Source organism: Falco punctatus (assembly GCF_963210335.1).
Source record: "Falco punctatus genome assembly, chromosome: 19".
Classification (NCBI taxonomy): Eukaryota; Metazoa; Chordata; class Aves; order Falconiformes; family Falconidae; genus Falco; species Falco punctatus.
In genome coordinates, this window is record NC_137599.1 from 5,517,787 (window position 1) to 5,540,261 (window position 22,475).

Consider the following 22,475-nt stretch of genomic DNA (forward strand, 5'->3'; position numbering starts at 1 on the left):
TGCTGATTTTAATACATGGGCAGAATTTAGTGGGTTCTAGCAGAGTCTGAAGAGCTGGGAAGACAGATGACATGAGAAAAGAGGAAGTTTTCCTTTCTTTTTCCCCTTTTTTTTCCCCTTTTTAATAATTAAATTAATTTTCTGAATGAAGAATGCGATTACAGTGGATGAGTAATGTATAGTAAGCCTGACATTCCCCCAGTGCACGGGCATCTGTCGTTTGCAGGTGCTACCTTGCTGTAAGGTGCGCAGCTAGTGCTCGCTGCCTGCTTCTGCCAGGCTTGACGTTCGAAAACAGCAAATAAAAAATAAGTTCAAGAAAACAATCACAAGTCATTACTGATGTCGAGTCCTTAAGCGGAGCTTGGAGCACAGTCCTGTTGCTCCCTGCTCAGTGCAGCGCTTCGGATATGTCAGTTACTGTCACTCTCCGTCTCTGCAAGCAGCTACGGCTTAATTTCATTTATTCCTCAAGTGGCAGGTCCAGTCATTTTTCAGGATCAGCGCCTGTTTTTACCAACTGATTCGTCTGGATTCTTGTCACGGGTGGTTAACGCTCGGTACTCTTAAAGACTTCGCCTGCCAGAAGGCATCGAACTCACCGAACACAACGCGCTGCTTTCAACAACTTGCGACTGGCGTCTGACGAAGATGTGGTTTTTTGTCCTTCTCCTCTGTGCTAGGTTGTCGCTTACCACTACTGCCAAGCCGACAACGCCTACACCTGCCTGGTGCCGGAGTTCGTGCACAACGTGGCCGCCCTGCTCTGCCGCTCGCCGCAGTTCGTCGCCTACCGGGAGCAGCTGCTGCGGGAGCCCCACCTGCAGAGCATGCTCAGCCTGCGCTCCTGCGTGCAGGACCCCATGGCCTCCTTTCGCAGGGGGGTCCTGGAGCCCCTGGAGAACCTGCACAAAGGTACGGTCATGATGCTCCCTGCGCTCGCCCTGTGCACCGCTTTGCAATTATTGTTTAAAAAAAAAATGCTGCTTGGTGGCATCTGAGCCTTTAAGCGAAGCGGTAGGTGAATCGTCCTGCGTGGCATCTCAGGGGCTGCAGGCAAGAGGGGGGATGTGGGGATGCTGAGAATGTGCCATTGTGCTTGTTTGGAAGCGCAGGATTAACCGTCCGGCTCCTCCCGTTGGGGGCTGGAGGTGGAGCGATGCCCACAGCTGTGCGTGGCTCCCTCTTCTCTTGCTTTATTCCCCGTCCCAAGTCTGGCCTCAGTGTTGAGGGTGAAAACAAGCAGCAATTTCCATGCGCGGGTCTGTCCTGATTTATTTGTTTAGGGGGTGAACGTTTTTCCCTTTCCCTGCCATTATTCAGTTTCTGAGAATTTGAAGCTCTCACCAAAAGAGCTGATACTATAAAAATCTACAGACACCCCGTGTGAGGCTTCGAGGGGAACTGGTAACAAGCCTTGTCCTGATGAGACTTCAGAGCTTTTTCTGACGCAGCGTTGGTTTTGTCTCCTTTTCTTTCTTTCCTCTGCAAGATAGAACTGATCCGTGGTGACAATCGCTGAATTTCAGCTCTTCGCTCATTGCCATGAGAACTGGCAGAGCGTTGCAGGGTTCAGGACTCTGTTGTCCTGCAAAACAATGTTTATTAAAGTGGTGTGCTGCAAGTTGGCTGCAAAAATAGTCCAGATAATTTTCTGTTCCCACCCTACATATCACCATGTAGGAGCCAATGTGAAATAGATGCAGCTTTTCCCAGATTCAAAGCCTCGTTATTCCCATCAGCTTTTCAAAACACGGCGGCCAAACCGTGAGCAGCAGCATCTGGGGCCAACATGCGTGGTTCCGCCAGGCACAAGGCACACACGGAGCCAGCACAGCTCAACAGCAGTTGATTTTCCTGGCATGGAGAAATGTCACTGTAGGAGTAACGTGGCTACTCTTCCCTACCAACAATCCTGGCCAAAAAAAAAAACAACCAAAAAAACCCCCAACCAAAACCAAAACAAACAAAAAAAAACCAACCCCAAAAGATACATTTAGGAACCACTGCTCTAAATTGCTCTAAAGGAAAATAATTCCTGGTTATTACAGTAACTCCTTGGGAGGTATTCCAGCTCTTGAATTCAGAGCATTTCAGAGGATGCTTATTTTTCTTGCCAAAGAGGTTGACCCCCATCTGGTCCCAAATTCTGCAGGGTGGAAAAATTTTATATAAAAACTTGCTTTTTTTTTCTCTTGGGTTCTGCACTCAATACAGCTCCAATGGAGCCAATGATCAGGACTCCCATCTTCCAGCCTTGCTGATGGAGAGTGCTGGCAAGCTAATTTGCACCAAGTGTTTTGTAACAAAATGAACAGTGTCTGGAAATTGGTTTTAAAATGTATAACATTTAAGACTCTGTAAATATATCAGCAGGTCTTTTACAAGGTGCTGTTGAAGCTTTAATGCTACTGGGACAAAATTATTGCACAGCCGTTAATGGTGAAAGTCACTGAGAAAGTTAGATTCATGTTTCTCAAATATATTTTTTTTGAATCTCAAGGAATCTAAATAATATATAGGAGAACAAAGTTCTGATTCTTCCCCTGCTTTCTCCCCTCTCCCTTAGGCTTTATAAGAAACATGAGATGTGGGTATAAAACTCAGGCACTATATTCAGTCCCAGATTTCAGAGAGTATTTTTTAATACACCCAGTAATCTTACTGAAAAGTTAACTGAAAAAGGATCTATGGTAATTTAAATTCAACATACACATTTTTCATATGGATATTAATAGCGTGTTAGGAAATAAATGCAACTTGGTAACGTAAGGCAAGGACAAGATGCTCAGCAGTGCCTGGCGCAAGGTGTTTATGCATTTCTGTTCTCCCTGGAACACTACAGAGATGGCTCATGTCATCGATGAACATCTTGTGCTGGGTTTTTATAGAAAATTTCCTGATGCGATTTAAAGTCAAAGAGGAAAGCTCACCGGCTGCTGGGAATGCTGAGCTTGCTGATAGCAGGATTAATCCACAGTGAATTACAAAGAAGAGTAAACTTTGTACAGCTCAGTCTGTAGTATGTGTTAATAGCCTGTGCCACAGTAGGCTCAGATGTCCCATTTCCCACCCGTTTTTTACTTTATTAGGCAAGATTACCTCTGAGAAGGTAGCACTTGAGCTTAAGATGCAAGTCCAAAAGAGTCTGTATCATTAGTTACAAAGCTGTACTCAGCTCTCAGGACCCGCTGTGGAAGCACTGACCTCATTGCCTACATCAGCTGGTTACCGTGTTCACCAGCAGCAGAAGGATCCTGTCTGAAACCTCCAAGATTTGCTTTTTGTAGAACATTTTTATTCCCCCCAACTCATTTATAGAAGAGGCTTTGGCTGCAGGCTTGTGACCAGACTCCTGCGCTGTACTGGAAGTTCAGAGTCGGTTTGAACAGTCTTTGCTGAGCAGAGGATGGAACCTCCAAAACGCTGAGTGACCTTCCCCCACGTGCAAGCTGATGGTTTACTCTCCTCGGATAATTGTTTCACCTGTGAATCAGGCTCGGCTTTGTTTCAAAACGCTTGCCCAGACCTTAAGTTGATCCAGAAGCCAGTGCCCAAAGTGCAGACGCCAACATTGGAAGGATCTAGAGGCGCTGGGGAGGTGACTTGGTGAACCTTCGTTTAGCAGTTGCACAGTTAAGACAGGCTGACTTAAGACAGGGTGAGAGTGTAATACTCAAACTATAGAGAGCTGCTGATAAGGTGTTCAGAAAACTGGCCAGAAAGCTACTGATTCACATCATCGAACACCGGACTTTGTGGGAGAGGTAATTTTTGAAAATACGTTTAGCTGTGTGATCTGTGGGATATCACAGCTGAGTGCGTTGTAACTAAATATGTATTTTGTAAGAATTGAAACTGTGTATGTGTGAGCCTACTTCTGTGTGTATACGCAATGAAGGTATCACGAGAAGAGCACTGCTACTGTGTCTTTTTTCCTCTTTAGCAATATCTGACGGTGCTTTAAAACACCAGCGATTTTTGCAGCATGTTACAGTCATCTGTCTGGCCTTTCAAATAAATGCTTCTTCTCTTTCTCTCAGAGAGGAAGATCCCTGATGAAGATTTCATTATACTAATCGATGGTTTAAATGAGGCTGAATTTCACAAGCCAGATTATGGAGACACCATTGTTTCATTCCTGAGCAAAATGATTGGAAAATTCCCTTCCTGGCTGAAGCTGGTCGTGACAGTCAGGACGAGTCTACAGGTACGCTGTGATAAACCGTGTTATTGCCATGGTGGGCTTTGGTAAAGAAGATCTCTGTGGATACCTGGATTTGCCTAAGACCCTTTATTCCAGGTTTCCCTGTTAGCTTTTTTGTACTTGGATTTACATTTGTGTCCCCAGACTCGCTCTACAGCTTTCAGTGGATCTAATCCAGCATCGCTTGTTCCTGTCAATAAATGTTCATCAGCAGATAGTTTAGATCATTTGCCAACAGGCTGTTTACTCGCCGAGCGTGGTAGGAGCGTAGGGCCCGACGCCTGTCAGCCTGCGCCGCTCCAGGACATCCCATCCTCCCTGGGGAAGGGCAGAGGAATTTGTGTCTTCGTAGCCCTTCTGCGTGACCCGGAGCACAAGGCGGGGGGGTCGTTTGGCTCTGGAGGAGTCGGTGTCTGGCCAGGACATTCTTCAGCTCAAAGAAAACTGTCTCGAGCAGGTGCTGGAGCTCTGAGCCAAATGTTGCTTGGGTTATTCTTATGTATTTTTATTTTAGTTCGCATCTGGGCAGGTTTGTACCTTCAGCCTGTCCTTAGCTACTCATCACACCTCCCTTGGCATAAGGATTAAGCTGACTGTAGTTTTTTGGCTCAGCTGCTCATCCGAATGAGGCTCCGGGGAAGCACACGCAGTGACCCCGTTAGGACAGGTCTGCTCTCTCAGCGGTTGCCAAGTAGCGCTGGTAGCTTCGTAGCATCACTTGGGAACGTTCCCACTGAGCATCAGAGCCAGGAGCCCGGAGGAGACAGACATCAGTGGGACGGGACACACCTTCGGGAGCCAGCTCAGAGCTGCTCTTCAGCCGGCCCAGCTGCTCCGGGCGGGGGGACGTGCCTGCAGCTCTTTGGTTCTCGTTTTTTCATTATTAGCTGTTTTTTCATTAGCACAGAGCTGGGGAGTTTGTTTTCGCCAAGCACCGTTACGCAGCTTTACTGAGATTTGCTGATGTTCACTGAGATGCACAGGCTGGTTCGGTGCGGTGGTGCTGGCGGGGAGCGGGGTGCTGGTCCCAGCCCCATCCCAGCACCCGGCTGCACGCTGCCGTCGTGGCCGGGAGCAGCAGTGGCACCGGGAGAGCAGGGGCTCGCTGCTCTTTGGTGCTGGAGTTCTTTTTCTGCTCAGTAAATGGAGTATATTAATCATCGTTTGGAAGAAATCTTTCTTAATGGCAGGTAAATTGCATCTCTGTGGCTTGAATTATTTAATTAGGGCACTTGCAGCCCTTCAGTCCTCACTGCAAGCTGTAGTTTTGCACCGCGCTCACCCTCGTGATTTTATTAGAGAGTTGACGGCTTCTCCTGACTCTGCCGTGTCCAGCTCCGTTGCATCCTTTCTCCTCTCCTCAGCAGTGACCGGGAGCCCGTGCCACGAGAAGAAAGGCCTTTGGTGATCCTTGGGTTACATTGCATGAGCCTCACCCGTGAGCTCGGCAGCCAGGGGAGCCCCGGCCGCGGTGCCCTGCAGCACCCAGACCTGCGTACTTGGCGCTGCGGGATGCTCTGCTCCACCCGGCGTTCCCGTGGTTCCCGGTGCTGGCGGCTGCGCGGTGCTGGGGCGCGCTCCCGGCGCGGGGCTCGGGCTCGGCTGCAGCAAAAGTGCTGCTGGCCCCGGATCTGTCACGTGGTTGTCCTCTGCCCCCGGCTGGGGGGGCAGGAGGGACACCGTGTCGGGGCATGCTGGGGATGGGGCAGGGGTAACGAGGGCTCCGCTCCGCGTGAATTCGCCAGCCCTTCCCACGGTGTTAGGAACAGCAGCCCCGCGTTTTTATTTCAGTCATGTTTCACACGCAACCTACTTGATTATAGATGAGATTGTGAGGTCCTGAGGGCACAAACTGCCATCTTGTGTGCTTGCCCTGATGGAAGAGGTCTTAAAGGAGTCTCAAAGGTGCTATTGTAATATGAATTAAGTTTACTTAATGAATAATAAACACTGCCAGCATGAGTATCCTTTTTTTTTTTTCTTTCTTTCTTTGTAGGAAATAATTAAGCTGTTGCCCTTCCACAGAATATTTTTGGATAGACTGGAGGAGAACGAAGCCATAGACCAGGACCTGCAGGCGTATATCCTTCATCGGATACACAGCAGCTCGGAGATCCAGAACAACATCTCACTTAACGGCAAAATGGACAACACTACATTTGGCAAACTCAGTTCTCACCTCAAGACCTTGAGCCAAGGGTCCTACCTGTACCTAAAACTCACCTTTGATCTCATAGAGAAAGGATACCTAGTCCTAAAAAGCTCCAGCTACAAAGTAGTGCCAGTGTCTCTGTCTGAAGTTTACCTGCTGCAGTGCAATATGAAGTTCCCAACGCAGTCTTCCTTTGATCGGGTGATGCCTCTCTTGAATGTAGCAGTGGCATCGCTGCATCCACTAACAGATGAACATATTTTTCAGGCCATTAATGCAGGTAACATTGAGGGCACTTTGGAGTGGGATGACTTTCAGCAGAGGATGGAGAACCTTTCTATGTTTCTTATCAAACGTAGAGATATGACACGAATGTTTGTTCATCCCTCTTTCCGAGAATGGCTTATTTGGAGAGAAGAAGGTGAAAAGACCAAGTTTCTTTGTGATCCGAGGTAAGGAAACCTGAGAAATCAGAGCTCACAGATGCGGTCATCTCGTGCTGTTAACCTGAATCATTCCATTTCATTACAAGCTTGCCCATGGATGCGGTTGCCTGACGTGGGTCTGCCCACACTGTAGATCCCTGCGGCTGTACTAGTCACCTTAGATCTTTATGTTGTTCATGGAAAGACGTAAGCACGTGCTGGGCACACGACCGACCCGGCAAACCTAAAGGTCATCGTCAGAGTGAGACGAGGTGTTGGGCAGGCAGCCCCAGGGTGCTGGCTCCCGTGTGGGCATCACCAGCGGTGTCTGCCCTTCGGCAGGTTGCTCCTGCCAGCTCCGTCTGGGGGTGGGGAATCGCCCTCCCTGTCTCCAAAGGTGTCGCAGCCGCGGGAGGTGGAGGGTAAGGGGATGAAAGATGAGCAGTGTGGGTTATGTCTTTTGCAGTCGGCTTCTTTTTGAAGTAGTGTCCTTGTAGTCCTACAAAATGGGTTTTTTTGGAAACAAATAAGGAACAGAATCAGGCTGTAGTGATTTTGGACTGTAAATGCATCTGTAATCTCCGTCCTGATAGCAGCTGACTCCCTGGTTTAGCTCACAGGGAACAGAATTTAATCACAGTTAGATTTATATTCTCTAAACCTAATGGTCACTATTAACAGCGTTATCTTTGTTTCTACTGAAGAGTGGAAACAGACACTCCGGCTGTAACTCTAGTAGTTTATGCTCGTAAGCTTTGCTCCATTTTGTCTGCCTGTTTCTTAAAATGTGATTATAAAAATCAGGGAGACACAGGGATCCAAGGCCGAGTCAATGCATCTCCCAGACCCCAGTGTCAGGCTGAAGAAAGTAAGATGGTGTTTGCTGGGAGTGCGTGCAAAGCAGCTATTGCTGTTCACGCCGTCAGAGTAATTTACCACTTGAAATTTTACGGTAAACAGGCTGCAGCAGAAAAATACCGTATAGCTCCTCGCAACGGGCACCTTCTCTGTTCGGTGGGTCCCGCACAACAGCCCTGTCAAACGAACCCTTCGCAGCGCGTCCCACAGCAGCAGGCGTCTCAATGCCGGTGTCAGGGATTTAATACCCTTCCTGCGAGTCGTCACGCGGTCTCACCGCCTGTATGCTTTTCCACCCTGTTCTCACTGCCTGTGCGGCACTTAGGCCTGTGGAGCTGAGAGCTTTCTCCCTCCCAGTCGCTCCCAGTGGTGCTACTGGTTTTGGCTGGCCCGAGCCCGCCAACACCTGGGCCAGAGGATGGCAGCCAGCGTGCCCAGCAATTATCGCTCATCACGCAATGCTTGCCATAACGAATCATAATGAAAGCAACTCGGGAAGACCACCACTCTCCACCGTTACCGTGAAAGCAGAATTGGGGTGTGGGATGCTTACCTGGTGGGTGAGGCTCCCCGCAGGTGCTGGTGCTGCCTGGGGCAGCAGTGCATGCGGCTGTGGTCCTCTGGGTCCAGAAACACTCCTCTTCCTTCTCACAGCGATGGTAGGGGCACGTTCAGAATGCCAAAGGAGACCCAAACGTGCGGCGTTTTGGGTGGTTCCACGCTGGAACCGCCACCTGCAGTTGTATCACGGAGGCCAGGTCAACCCATGTCTGCTCCGCCTGTCACCAGCGGGGCGGGGGGGGGGGGGGGGGGGGGCAGGGGGCGGCTCTGCCTTTCGGGAGCATCACAAACATGCCGCGCTGCCCTCAACACCATTCCGGAGACTTCCAGGCATCACTTTTCATCCCGCCTGTGCCGTTCCACAGGATAAATTAGCGGTGACTGTAAGGTGCACAGGGAGCGATGCTCTGCGGGCAGGGATCCCTGCGGAGCGAAAAAGCAGTTACAGGGCATGTAACGGGCTCCCGCTGCCCTGGGTGCAAGTCCGTACATACTGGAGGACTAGTAAGTATCTCTAATGTATAATGTGCACTAATTGCATTATACTCTGATGGTAGATAATGAAAGAGGATACTTTTTGGTGATTAATAGAGAAGACCCCTGAGATTCAGCTGTTGCGCTCCTCAAAATCCTCCTGTCCAGCTCTGAGGGAAGAGCTGATACTGAGATGTCGAGCTCAGAGCATGCTTAACCCTTAGCAATGATTAAGTAACAATTTTTTAATTTTATTTCTTCTAAAAGAAGCCCAGCTTGCCACCAACGGAGCTCACAGGAGTAGCCTATGGAAATTCGCCTGCGCCCGGGTTATTGGCAGCCGGTTTGGTTTCTTTCTGCTCGCTTGGGAATTGAGAAGACGTGCCAGCTGCAGGGACCGCTCCTCAGGTTCATTGTACGGCGCTGCAGAAATGTGCCATTAATGTGAGGCTTTCTGACCTTGCCATGTCGATACAGCAAGAGTCAGGTTGCTGAGGCTGGGTTTTTTCCCCGGGAGAAGAGCTTTGAAGTGAAATGTGGGTTTGTGAAGCTGCTTTTAATTGACTTACCCTGACAGAGTGTCCAGGTGTGAGGATGTTACGAAGCAAATGGGGATAATGGGCCTCATGTCCCTGGCACTGCAGCTGGGGTAATCGGCCTCATTTCGTTAATGAGTGAGTTCCCATGTTCTTGGAATCGTGGAAAAGAGGGGAGAGGAAGAACGCAACATCCAGAAATTAACACACTTTTCTCTGCTTTTACAATAAACAGCAGGTTTCCATCCTGCAGGTGTTTGCATTAGCCTCTTGAGATGCTAACCCTCTTCTTGGAACGCTCACCGTGCGTTTGCTGCCCAAAGCAAAGGCTAATTGGCATCGAAGGGGAACGCTGTCGCTGCAGGCTCCCCCGCAGGGGAACCCCCCAGCATCCGCTGCTGTTTAATAACAGGGCACCAAAAAAAGCATTTGTCAGCGCGTTTAACCAGCATTGCAGTAATGACTTCCCCAGCCTGTCAATGTAGCACTGTTAACCAAGCATCTTAGTTGACAACTAACATAAAACATTTTAGGGAAAGACCCAATCCTTTGTGACTGGTGCACGGAGAAAGTGGACATTATTGTATGTTCACTCTTCCACTTGTATTTCTTAACTTAAATTCGGCCATAATGCTGTGCCATTTTCTGCCTAGACTTAATCAGAAACTTCCGTGCAATTATTTTCCATGATTTTATGATGCTAATAAAATGTTTTATCCTTGCGTTGCTGATGAAGGGACTGTGAGAGAGACAGAAGTGAAGTGATTTGCCCTGCCAAGGCAATAAGAGATCTGTAGTCAGATATGGACCCCAGAAGTGAAATTACTCTATCCAGATTTAAGTACCGGCATCTGAGTTACTTGTCTAGACTTGCTTTATAGTCAAGAGGAGAGAAATAAGAATAATTCATTTCATCATGAGCTAAAAGGCTAAAATAGGTCAGACAAAGAGCGCCTGGGAAGCATCTCCTCCTGTTGATTTATGAAGGAGCTCGGGGTGATGGGCTCACCAGGAGATGTCTCCTGGACTGACAAATAACATGGATGAGATGAACCCGTCCAGGCTACTCTTCTAACCAGTATGCAGAGTTTTGAGGTGGATTCACAAATTTTCTTTTCTTGTCCAGGAAAGCTGAGGGAGGAGGAAGATGCCCTCAGTGCTGTTGCCTGCACACGGCTGTTGCATGCTGGTGGCATGTCCCTGTGGTCACCGCTCAGCCTGGAGCCGGGTAGGAGCAGGCTCTTTGCGCTGCTCGGGGAACTTCCAGAATGTGGGCCACCTGAGTGAAACAAAGCATTTAGATCTTCACCACTGTTCCTTGACACAGAGGAGGCTCTGAGCTGCTTGTGGCTCCTCGCTGCTGTGCAGCTGTGTGGCTAGCTGCGCTCACTGTGACTTGCCCGCCGATGGGGACAGCAGCTCGTATCTCCCCTTCCGTAGGAAGAGCGCAAGCAGCAAGGACAGGAGTCACTGGCAGGATGACGGAGGAGACTCTCCTTGGTAGAGAACTTTGGAGGGATGCCCTGCCACGCGCAGGACGTTTCCACTGCGCAGAGATGCCGAGCTGTTCTGGTGGATGCTGCGGATGCGGTGTTATCCTGAAATCCCAGGCATCTGTGGCTGGGTTTCCAGGAAAGCTTGAGTGTTCAGGTATGGAGAGAGACCAAGAGGTGTCTGGCATCTCGGAAAATCAGGGTGTTGGTGCCTCGTTCAGCGATGGCACCGCTGGGCTGACCCGGCTCTGCAACCCAAGCTTGGAAATGCTGCGTGAGGAATCGCTGCTCTGCAGTGCTGTCCTTGGGACACCGCAGCCTTATCGGGCAGCTCCTGCTCATGGACTTCATGAGAAGACACCTAATAATCAGGGATCTCACCAAAAAATAATAAGGGAGAGGTAGTGGTGGCTCCACCATTGAGGTTGAGGGCATCTCCTCATCTCTTCCCTCCTCTTTCAGATCTGCACACCAAATCTGTCCCCAGAGAAGGGCTCCCGGCGTGGATTAGCATGCAGCAGGGATCCAAACACAAGTATGCATCCCTAATCCAGCGCGCCCAGTTGCCATGGTTTCTAGCAGAGCTGTCTTTGAATACAATTCAGTGGAGGTATTTTGCATTTTCCTTTTTCTCTCGGAGGCATGCTGCAAGCGGAGACTTTCCCTACACAAAATTAATGTTTTTATATATTACCCAGCAAAATGATAGAGCGTATACATTAGAAAAAAATCAGGTGGTTTTTTTTTTTTTCATTTTGGTGGAATGTCTAATCTGATTCACAAATAACAATCCCCAGTGAAAAGATAATTAATTTAGAAAGTTTGGAGGAAAAGAAGTCTGTGAAAATTATATTTATAAAAATTCAGGGATACAATAAACAGCGTTAAGTGGAGGATGGGTCCTTACGTTACACATCTGATTCTTCAAAATGATCCACACTTAGCTCCTCCATACGTAGCTCACTCGGTTGTTCCAGCACATGGATTAGTCGTCTTCCTCTCTTATGTTCCAAGATTCTGAAAAGCTCTTAAATTACGCTCTGCTTTACTGTTAGCTGAAATGATGGAGTGTTCACCAAAATTTGGGCCACGTCTTCAGTGTTTTCTCTGCATTCATGTGGAGTGGATTTTACTCAGCGAAGCAAACGTGTTGTTTGAACTCAAGGCGAGGCAAAATAAGGGGTTTACGATTTATTTGAATCCTTTATATACTTAGGCAGAAAATGAAAAGTAATGCAGTGCCCACTAGCCCCTTGTGGGGACGGGGATGAAATAATCCGATGTTCACAAGCGGTTGGCGGTCCATGGCAAGCCCAGCTCTCCAGGTGCAGCAGGGAGCTGAGCGCTGCTGCTTCCAGTAGTATTTGCCATTGCTTTACTGTGGAAATTACCTCTCTTAACATGTTTTTCATGGCTCCAGAGTGCCGGTCTTTCAGCTTTCCATGTACTGTGGCTCACACTGGGCTTTTCCAGGTGCCCCCAGGTACAGGGACACGCCGGCACCTGGCGCAGCAGCAGAACCAGGAGGAGACATCGTCATTTGTTGCTTTGCCGTCTCCAGCTGCTGTCCGCTCATCTGCACTTGTGCAAGGCCTGTGCTGAGTTACTGTAATTAATTATCAAATCACCACGGGATCTGGTGGTTGAAGACTGTTTCCACAGCTCTGCGTCTGGCAGAAGCGTGGAGCGTGCTAGAAGCGGTGCCTTGCCTGTGGTGTGGGGCTGGGCTTCGTCTGTCCCCGTAGCGTAAGAACAACAGTACAATGTTTCTTGCCCTTTTAATTTACTCCCCAAGCGGACCATCGTGAGTGCCTTATTTTTGAATCACGGAGATGAATCCATCATAATGTTCTCTAGTTAATTGGAGGGGCAAACGCAATCTGTTCACCAAGTGGGAGAGACCTGATTGAGTGCTGACTCTGAGTATCCAACTTCCAGGCTTCCCGTATGACTTTCCAGAATTAAGTTTTCTGCTTCCATGACTTCTAACCTAGTACATTTTGAAACATAAAAAGAACGGGCAATAGCTCAACAGAATGAATATGGGAAACTTACTTTATGCAAGTATCCACATCTCCGGCATCTCTAAATGTTAACGCTAGTCTCATGCAGAAATACAGACCTAAAAAATAAATTACTGAAGCTGTTGGTAGCAGGTTGGGCAGCTGTTACGGGGACTCCTCCGAGCATCAGAAGCAATGCTTGTGGAGCGCGGGGTTGGGGACTGGCTGCCCACAGAAGAGAGGGAGGCTTGAACTGGTTGGTGCGGTGGCTGTGTCCCCAGCAGCGCGGTGAGGTGGCTGAGCTGCAGGTTTTTCCTCTGAAACTGGGGCAGGGGTGCAGCTGAGGGTCCGTTGGCAGAGGAGGGGCGGGAGGCAGACTGTGAATTGTGACAGATGAGATGGAGAGCAGATGTGGTCGCTGCCACCATAAAGGACATCGTTAGAGCAGCTAGATTTAACTGGCTCGTTAGACATGCAACCTAAGCACTCGGCTGCGGAGCGGCTTTGGGGTGTATTTAGTGTCCTGAGTTACTGTCCTCATAAAATCTTTTCTTCTGGACCGCAAACTTCTGTGTGCCGTACCTTTTTTGCATCTCAGTGGAAGAAAATATTCACAGAATAATCCGTTCTGTGGCACTGAGCCACTGAGAAGAGGGAAGTGGAGTTAATCAGAGGCATTATCAGTGCTGACCGAAGAAAGAAGTGTTGCTGAATTTCTTCCTGTTATTTCATTTCCCAAATCTTAAGACCCACTTACAGAGCAAAGCCAACTTCCAGCCATCCAGGAGAGAGCAGCCCCTGACTTCGTGTTCCGTCTTGCTGCTTACGTGGGCATTTACTCCTGGTCAGAGCAGCAGTAAAACACTCCCAAATCACAGCCCCTCTTCTTCTGTAACCCCATTTATTTTGAATTACGTCAGGGCGAGCGAGAACAGAAAGTGTTACCACCACTGGTGTTTTGAGGTCTTCTCCATGTGTTAACTGCATAGTCACTGGAGAGCTTACTGAAAGGCGGTGTTAGTCATTTTACCCATCCAACATATTTATTAAATACGCTAGCAGTCTTTTCACATTGCTCTTGGACAACGCTGCTTTTCTCTGAATATAAAGTAATCTGTTCCTGGCAACCAGCAGATTTTCAGAAAAGCCTTATGAACTGAACAGAGACAAGGGAATTGCGTCTTTACTCTCTCGAGCTGTTTTTTTAAATCTCATTAAGTCAGGGCCTGTAAGCGTTCAGGAAGGCTCTTTTTCTCCCCTTTATCCTTCCTTTTATGTTCTGTATTTTTAAATCGCTGTAAGTGTCTTTTGTTGCCTTAGATCTGAAGGGTGCCATCGGAGCTGTCTGGTTGTCCTCTTTGCTGCTTCTCTTGGCAGTTCCCGGTGCTGGCTGCCGCTGTGGCGTGTAGCGTGGATGCTCCGCGGGATCAGCTGCTGCGCTGGTGTCCCGGGTACACGGCGAGAAACCCACCCTCCGCACCAGGCCACGCGGGTGACCTAGGCCAGGGCATGCACTCCCCATCCCTGATAAAATACGGGCGCAGCATGGTTAGCACCTATGGAATTTTTAACAGGTGGCCTTGAGAAGTAACGAGATGGGGGTTGCGAGCAGGGCTGCAGCACAGTCTCAGTTTCAGCCGAGCTGCGTCAGTGAGGTCACGGCTCTTCCATCGCTGGGAGTCACTTGAAGAAACTTTCTACCTGAAGGATACGGCTGTGGGCGCCGTTAATACCACCGAAGAGGGGTAAGGAGCTTTCCAGCTCATTCAGAATTAGGAGTCATTAAGCACAAATGCTCAAAAGCATCTCTTATTGCTCGGGTTCGTGTTAACTGCGGTTTGGTCCTCTCTGAGCTGCATCTCGTGGAGGCTGGACCTGCCTGCCCAGGGCCGAGGATGAGGGGCAGGGCAGCGCCGGCAGCATTCGGAGCTCATGATCCTGGAGCACATCCCTCTAGATGCAAGCAGGATTGGAGCTGTGCAGATGGTATTGGTTTTACTGGTGTTCAGTCACACCCTGGCAATGAAGAAACATCCAGCGAGCCTATTGATTTTATGAGATGTCAGAAACTTTAAAGTCCTCCATCGCCAAGATGCTGTTACTTAATTTAAAATTGCTCTTAAGGATAGGCCAGATGCCGTTAAGTGATTCCATTTCTGCTTTTCAAGAGCTCACAGAGTGGTTCGTGCAGTTCTTGAGCTCGCCTTTACACAAATCACGGGTTTGCTGCTTTTACTGCTTAGTCTGCACGAGGCTGCGGGGAGTGGTAACGAAGCGCCGAAAGTAAGGACGATGCCTGGATATGGATTTTTTTGTGCAGCGCTTTCTCTCCTGTAAACCAGAAATAGTCAGTCTAGCACTTCTGCTTGGCGGCAATAACATCATGATTGAAATCTTAAATTCCAGTCGGGTGCCTTTCTAAGAGACCTGCCTCAGTGGAGCGGGGCTTGGCGCGCGGGTCTGCAGCGCAGGCGTCTGCCAGCGGCGTGGCTGGGGCCCGTCGGGACCGCGCTTGGCTTGTAGGTCTGACCGCTGCACTGCTGATTTTGAGCCTTCTCATCTGCACTATGAAAAAGGAAGCTTGGCTGATCATGTATAGCCCCTTTTAGCCTAGAAATCTCACGGTCGGTGCCCAGAACGGCGGGTTTCTAACTTAACGGTTGAGACCATTGGGTGTTGCTCTGTGTAACGGACAGCTGTGATTACAGTACGTGTGGGCCCGTTCCATTAAGACAGCTGTGGGTGAAGAAAGCAAGCAGCAGCCGTGCTGGCACAGGTTCCTCGTCCCACCGGGAAGCGTGTCTGTGGTTCCCCAAAGCAGCCAGGATTGCAGCACACCGCTGCTGTGTCCTCCGTTACTTCTAGGCAGGGCGATGGTTTTCCATCAGATGCTCCATAGCTTGTCTGGATGCAACGAGATCTGACCCGAGGGGTGGAAAGATTTTTCTTGGCTTTGAACTTGACTGTCCCGGTTAGCTCAAAAAATTAAACCCGTCTTTAATTCTGTAGGAAAGAATATCGCGTGCTTAGCAGTGCTCCCTTTTTTGTTTGAATTTTCTTGTATAATGTTAATTCCTTCCAAGTTAGTTCGCAATTATAACATCAGAGGGAAGCTATGTTACAAAAATCAATAAATCAGTTTTGGTGATTAAATTTCAAGAGGAGCTCACTGAGCTGAGCTTGGCCTTTCTGCCGTCCGGACAGGCATTCTGCAAAGGAGGCTCCCGGCTTCGTCAGAGCAGACATGATTCCCTGCGCTGAAGTTATAAAATTGCACTCGGCAGAGCTGAGTGAAATACGAATACACGTCCCTTGGAAGAGCAGATTCACTGGGCACGGCATCAAATCTCTGGATTTTGGAATGGTTTCATGGGGTTAGCTGGGAGAAGGGAGATGCGGGTGTAAATCAGGGAATCTGGACTTTGGGAGGTTCAGAAGTAAATGGGACTGATTCTCACTCTTTTTTTTTTTGCCTTTTACTCCAGTAGTGCAATGCCTTAACATAGAGTAATTTTACACCCTTTTAAATCTCTTTTACTTTACCTCGGGGATAGAACAGTATAGATGAAGCACGGATCTGGGAGCTTTCAGTATTTTCTTTCGTGTTTCCCCATGCTCCGTCACAGCTCTTTAGTCACCCTGGTATCACATTCGTGACACCTTGTCGCCTTCCATCCATGGCCCGAGGGATGAGGGATGTGCCTGAGGTACCAACTCCCTGCGTCGCCTTGCTCTGCACCCAGAGCTCTGTGTGCCTCTGCTTCAGGTGAATAAGGGAGCCGACGCGTAGGGACCGCTCCGCTGAGTCCAGCATCCCCCCTTGTGCCCACCGACAGCCTGCCCGTACGTTAGCCTTGCTACGTGCACCGCCTGGTGCTGTGCAGGGGCTTGGCAGGATGGAGATTCATCGTCATGGCTTGATACATACACGTATGTGCACATCCCTGCAGGCACCCCTGCTCGTTACAGGAGCCTGCAAGAGCAGGCAAAAGCTGCTGGAATTGAGCGGGCAGCGTTATTAATTTTTCACAAAAAGAAATCTTACATTAAAAATAGAAAAAATTCTGATGAGAAACTCCGCAGTGGTGAAATTCAAAGCAAATCATTTCACTGAGCTCCTTGATGTAGAAATCATTACTGCCATCCTCTGCTGTATTGGGGGAAAAAAGAAAAAAAAAAAAAAAAAAAGAAAAAAAAGAAAAAAAGCCTGTTCTGTTGTAGTCTGGTTTAGCATGCAATTAACGTTGACAGAACAAGTGACTGCAAGTTTTTATCAACAAGCCCAAAGCCAAGGTCTGGGAAGCATTGCAGAGGTAATGTATTACTCATGAATACTGTACTTTATTCTGGAATAGTTCATACATGCCTTATTCATAACAGCCGGAGCCACGCGTGTGATTAAATGCAGGTACGTGCCCTACCAGTGGCAGCTGAGGAGCAATTTGGAAGCTGACTGGGGAACCTGGGCTCATGTCTCAGGCAGGAGCTGCTCTTTGCCTCTTGCTGCAAAGAACAGGCACGTTAGAAGTTTCTGGAGCTTCAGTTCATGTTTAGGGTTGATATACTTACGGCTCCATTCAGAGCCTTCCCAAACATTTTCAGAGTTCTCCACCAACAAGCCAACAGCTGGTATTGCTCCTTTTCGGCGGTGGGAAGGACGGCGGCGGGGGGATCGGGCTCACCGCGGCCGGCCGGATCGCTTTCCCGGGAACAGAAACGGGCCGACGGCTCCCAATGAACTCGCACCACTGACCTTTTAGCGCTAAACGCGTTGGCTCGTCTCCAGGCCCTGAGCGCAGCGTTGTGAACCCGATGAGCTGTCGAGATGCACCGAGTGTACCAGAACGGTTCCGGGTTTGCATAATCTGGCGGAACGGGGATGGATGAAATCTGGCAATTGCTGCGCGGCTTGACTTGCGGCTTTGTCTGGCAGCACTCAGGCCGTGGTCCATAGCCGCTTGTTACCTCCTCATCTGTCCTGCCTTTCCGTGGGCATTCCTGGTGGTTAATCAGCGTAATGAGCAACGTTCTGCTCCCACTCCAGAGACGGGGAGCAGAGGGCAGGAGCGAACGGGAGGTGAGGCAACAAGCTGTCGGTAACTTGCGGTGCTACAACCCCTTCCAAGGCCCTTCTGTTTTCCCAGCTCTGTGTGTTTTCTGCCTCCTGTGGGTGCTGCCTGGAGCATCCTCACAGCACCGGTGCGTGGAGACCGGTGGCACTGCCCCGTGCCCAAAGGCATCCTGCCTCACTTGAACCCCCCAGCTGAGGCATCGGAGCTACATCTTGGTGGGCAGCGTCACCATCAGGAGGAGCTTCTCCAGCGGTGGGAAGCGCGGAGCTGTGGGATCCCGACATCGGCATCTCGCGGTGTGCCAGCCCAGGGTGTGGAAAGGAGCTCGACAGGCAAAAAAAAACAGATCTTCAGTTTCTTTTTACGCTGAAGTCACCCAAAGAGTGAATCATTAGAAACATTTCAGACAGCGGTTTGTGATTTGAGTTGATGGCGCCCCTCTAAATTTAGTTGTATTTTGGAGAGAGGCACAGCAGCGTTACCCACCAGTGAAAGAGTTTATTTTATTACATGGAAATGGGATGCGGAGCTCTTCCACCTATCAAGACCTGGCGATCAAGTCCTGCCTCGTGAGATCAAGGCATTTTGTTTTCCATCCCGCTCCTCCAGCAGGCACATGTCCTCACCCTACCGACACCGCAGGGTCTGGCGGAGCAGCGCTGGGCTCCGCTCGAGTGATCGGCGTGTGAGCAGCCCAACGGAGCAACACCGGCAAGCACGGGGGTACCTCGGCGAACACCGGGCCCTGGCAGCGCCCGTCTTCCACTTTTATTCTGAGTTTTATCTCAGACAGGGGAGATAAATCGTTCTCCCTAGACGTGGATGCGCTGGTAAATCCCCACCGTTGTGAAAACTTCTGTAGTATTTACTTGACATCTGGCCATCCTGAGTACTTCTCTGCCTTACCAAACGGGGATGAGCTAATAACATCCCCTGTCCTTAAAAGCCCTTTAAAGCCGCAGTTGATACCATGTTTTATTTTCTTTGGCTGGAAGGGGTTTGATTCCTTTTACGTGTAGTCACATTTTTATTTAGTTCCAGAAATGAAGTGGGTTTACAAGAACTCCCTTGGGTGCACCCAGGGACTTGAGGAGTATAAATGTAGTGGCAAACCCCAGAAAACTGCAGCTCCCCAGAGCCCTCGGTGGCCTCGTCCCCTGCTTGCTGTGCCCCCCCAGCCCGTCCCCAGCCCCCCCAGAAGTGTGTGTCCGTACGGGACATTTTTGCACCGTGTGTGTTTTGTGCTTGGGCAGAGAATCAGCTTCTCGCGTCTTTGGGAAGACTCAGCCACGTTGAACTTTTGGCGTTACAAGCTCGAAGTCTGTTATGTTTAAAAATGTCAGTAAAAATCACCGTTAGCGAAGGAAGTTATTGTGTCTTTTATTACTTTTTGCCCCAAACAGGGCTCTGTGTGTGGTTCCGTTGATTTGCTTTGGTTGTCAACCTGGTTGGTCGTTGCCAGAAGCATCTTTATTACTGGAAAAGCTGGAGAATGTGTTTAGAAGGAGTTTTACGTGGAAAAAAAGTTGCTTCACTCTGCAGGACGTGTCACGGGTTGGGGAATGTCGCTGTCCTTTAAAGGATGTTTTTTTCAAAGTGTGGATATTTTAAATAATGTCATTTTCTAATGACTTCAGGATTGGTGGCATGCTTTCAAAGTGCGGTTCTCCTCTGCAAAATGGCTGTAAAAGTTGCACTTCAGCTTTCATGCAATGGTCCCTCTGGTGTTTCCAAATTTACGTCTGCTCTTGAAAATATATTGTTTTATTTTTGCTGTCCTCCAGTGTTTAGGGGGTTTTGGAGCTATCAGTGATCAGCAATAATAACGGATGCAATTAGTCAGTGATTTATAAGTGAGAATTAGTCCAGCTGTTTCCCCAAGCTGGATGAGGTTGAAGGCTTAGCCAGGGCAAAAATTGGTGTCTAAAGTTGTTTTGTCGCTGTAACAAGCAAACACTAACATACTTTTCCCTCTGCTTTTAGGAGCGGCCACACATTACTTGCCTTCTGGTTTTCCCGTCAAGAAGGAAAACTAAACCGACAGCAAACTATTGAACTGGGACATCACATTCTCAAAGCACATATTTTTAAGGTAACAAAAATTAAAATGGAGCCTTATGCCAACCTCATCTGCCAGCGCTGGCAGCGTTCGGGCTCTTCTTGGTTTAGGGTTGCTGTAAGTGTGATTGCTTCGGGCTGCCGAAACGTGTGGAAGTGAGCTTTAGAAAACTGGCAATGGGATGTAAGAAATCCTTGGAATTAAACCGTCCTTCAGACTGTAAATTCAGCAGATAGCCTCCTTACCTAAAATTACTCTTCTGCCATGTAAGATGAGTCCTGTAACAACACCTAGGAAAAAAATGAATCTTCTTAAAAGGAGTGGTTTTGAAGAATCCAACCCAAAATTGAGGTTGTAAAGGGAAACTTGGGTGGTCATTAAAATCTGGCGGGCGGGCCATTTTACGCCTCACACAGACATTTAAGACCCGGATGACTGAAAGGCAGCCGGGATGCGAGCATCGATACAGCCCATCAGCTGAGTGTCATTCTCGTGCCTGCTGGCCCGTATGCCGGAGGATGGAATCGAGGGTGTGGGTTTGTCAGGTCACAGCAAATACAGAATTTCTTCAAAGTGTCAGGACCTGTGGGTGCTCGGCACCGGTAAAAACGAGGCTGTGTTTTTGTCTGGTCTGTATGTGATTTTATAGAGTTAAGAACTGCAGCTCTCCACTGTCCTAGAGCAAACAGATAATTTCTGCCGCGTGTCGGTCCTGTTGGATGTGTTTCTGGAGTTCCCCGTGCCAAAGCCATCACCAGGTGTAGTAGCAAAGCCTCCTCGTTTGGGAAAGGGACAGCTGGAGCCCAAGGGACGAGCCCCAGATCCATGTGTTACCCAATCGGTGTATAATTTTCAAATTTTGCATTGCGATCCCAAGGCCACATCCAGCAGTGAGTTTACCAGTCAGCTGCCCTTCACGTCGAAGTCTGGTTCCAGCTCTTTTCGTTTCACACTTCCATGGCAGAAACAAATAACAGGGTTTCAGGCTCTAAGCAAATGACAGTCTTTGTTAAGTGGACAAGTTGCCTGCACATTCCAGATTTAATTGAGCAATTTTTACAATAGTAGAAAATGCCAATTAGCGTCTGAAAAATGTCAGTGCAGCCTTCTGTTTCTGATCACTTGCAAAATCTTTGGGTTTGCGACACAGCGGTGAGAATGGTATGTCCCGGTGACAGATCAGCCTAGCAGTGCGTTAGTTAGGAGTACCATCAAATTTGGGAAGGGTTTGGATTAGAGACACTGTAAAACTTAGTCTTTCCCTTTTCCTTGAATAGGATCATTATCACTCCTTTTTTTAACGAGTGTTTACCGAGGATTTGTGAGTGTCTACCGAGTGAGACAATAGCTGCGTTAGTGTTTGAAGGAGGTGTTGAGCTGGAATGTCGCAGACCATATCTAAGATCTCAAGCATTCTTTAAAGAAGATGCTTCCACGAGCAGGCGCACAGGCTCCTTCTCCCCCCGCTGCTGGCCGGGTTGTCTCTGACCCAGCAGTTTGTTCCACTCAAGCTTTAATTCAGCCCGACCTTGTGCTGGAGCCATCCCCATACCGTGCGGGTCCTCTGCCAAGCAGGGAGCGTGGCAGGGCATCAGTCCCGTGTGCTTCGCCTGAAGTTGGCATCTTAGAGCAGCAGCTTGCCACAGACACCGAGATCCTGATTTTGAAGGTACTCACGGAGGCCTGGTGCCGTGGTAACGGTGTTTTATTTGCCCATCACAAAGACAGGAGAGGATTACCAGAGGGCTAAAGCGTTTGGACCAGCCAGGGAGCAGTGAGAACTGGGTATAGAGACAAACTCTGATTAAACAGTGCGGAAAACTTATCTGTCCTTCCGCAGCCCCCGTCAGGGTGAACCCGCGGGTGCCTTGTGCCAGGTGACGATGGGACACCTGGAATTCCCAGCTGTGGAAATACAGCGATGCACTCGCACAGGGGGATGATCTGACACACGGGTGGTAGGAAGCCTTCACACTCCCCTCGTCACGTGATGGCTGAGATCTGCTGGGTTTACTTTTTTAAACACAAACATCCTCAAACAGTTTGGGGGGGGGGGGGGGGGGAAGAAGTACAAGTGGTTTAGTTTTTTGAAGCAATTACCGGTCTTAACAGCAGCATATGGAAGCCCAGCTCAGAAAGCCTGGCATGGAGTGAAAGGGCAAGAGATGTGCAGTAATGATACAAGACCCAAACTTCAGGCTGACGTGTGTTTTGCAAATCAACCAAAGAGAAGGTTTTAATTTCATCTTAAATTAGTTAGCTAAAATGTCAGTAATCCAGAAACAGGTATCCCTCATCCCCCCATTGAGAATGTAATGACAATTACAGGCAGAAGCGCTCACTTTGACAGCTACGGGTATGTAAAGGTGTCTGATGTTCCTTGAAAAACAGCCTTATAAATATCTTGTGTTGAAGCTGCCGACGGCCAAATAGTGGAGGAAGCGATAAATTAGAAATTGAGGAGGCTGATGATGGCGTACAAAAGTGCGGAATGAAAATAAGCGAGCCTGTTTGGAGCCTGGGGTTGGGGGGGTTGGAAAAGCTGTTCAGATGAAATGTGCATGGTCAGGCCGTGCCTTGGTCCTGCGTCAGAAGGTCCCAGTGAAGTGGAAACCACTGGTGGTCTTTGGGTTTG

General features: G+C 48.9%; 1 protein-coding gene across 1 annotated transcript in view; it reads left to right on the forward strand.

Moving 5' to 3' along the window:
* TANC2 (tetratricopeptide repeat, ankyrin repeat and coiled-coil containing 2) overlaps positions 1-22,475 on the forward strand; it is a 242,739-nt gene that overhangs the window by 191,600 nt on the left and 28,664 nt on the right. The window contains exons 13-16 of the mRNA XM_080369447.1: positions 684-915; positions 4,044-4,210; positions 6,204-6,811; positions 19,765-19,995. Of these exons, the coding sequence (XP_080225573.1) occupies positions 684-915; positions 4,044-4,210; positions 6,204-6,811; positions 19,765-19,995 (1,238 nt within the window). The remainder of the gene's footprint in view (positions 1-683; positions 916-4,043; positions 4,211-6,203; positions 6,812-19,764; positions 19,996-22,475) is intronic.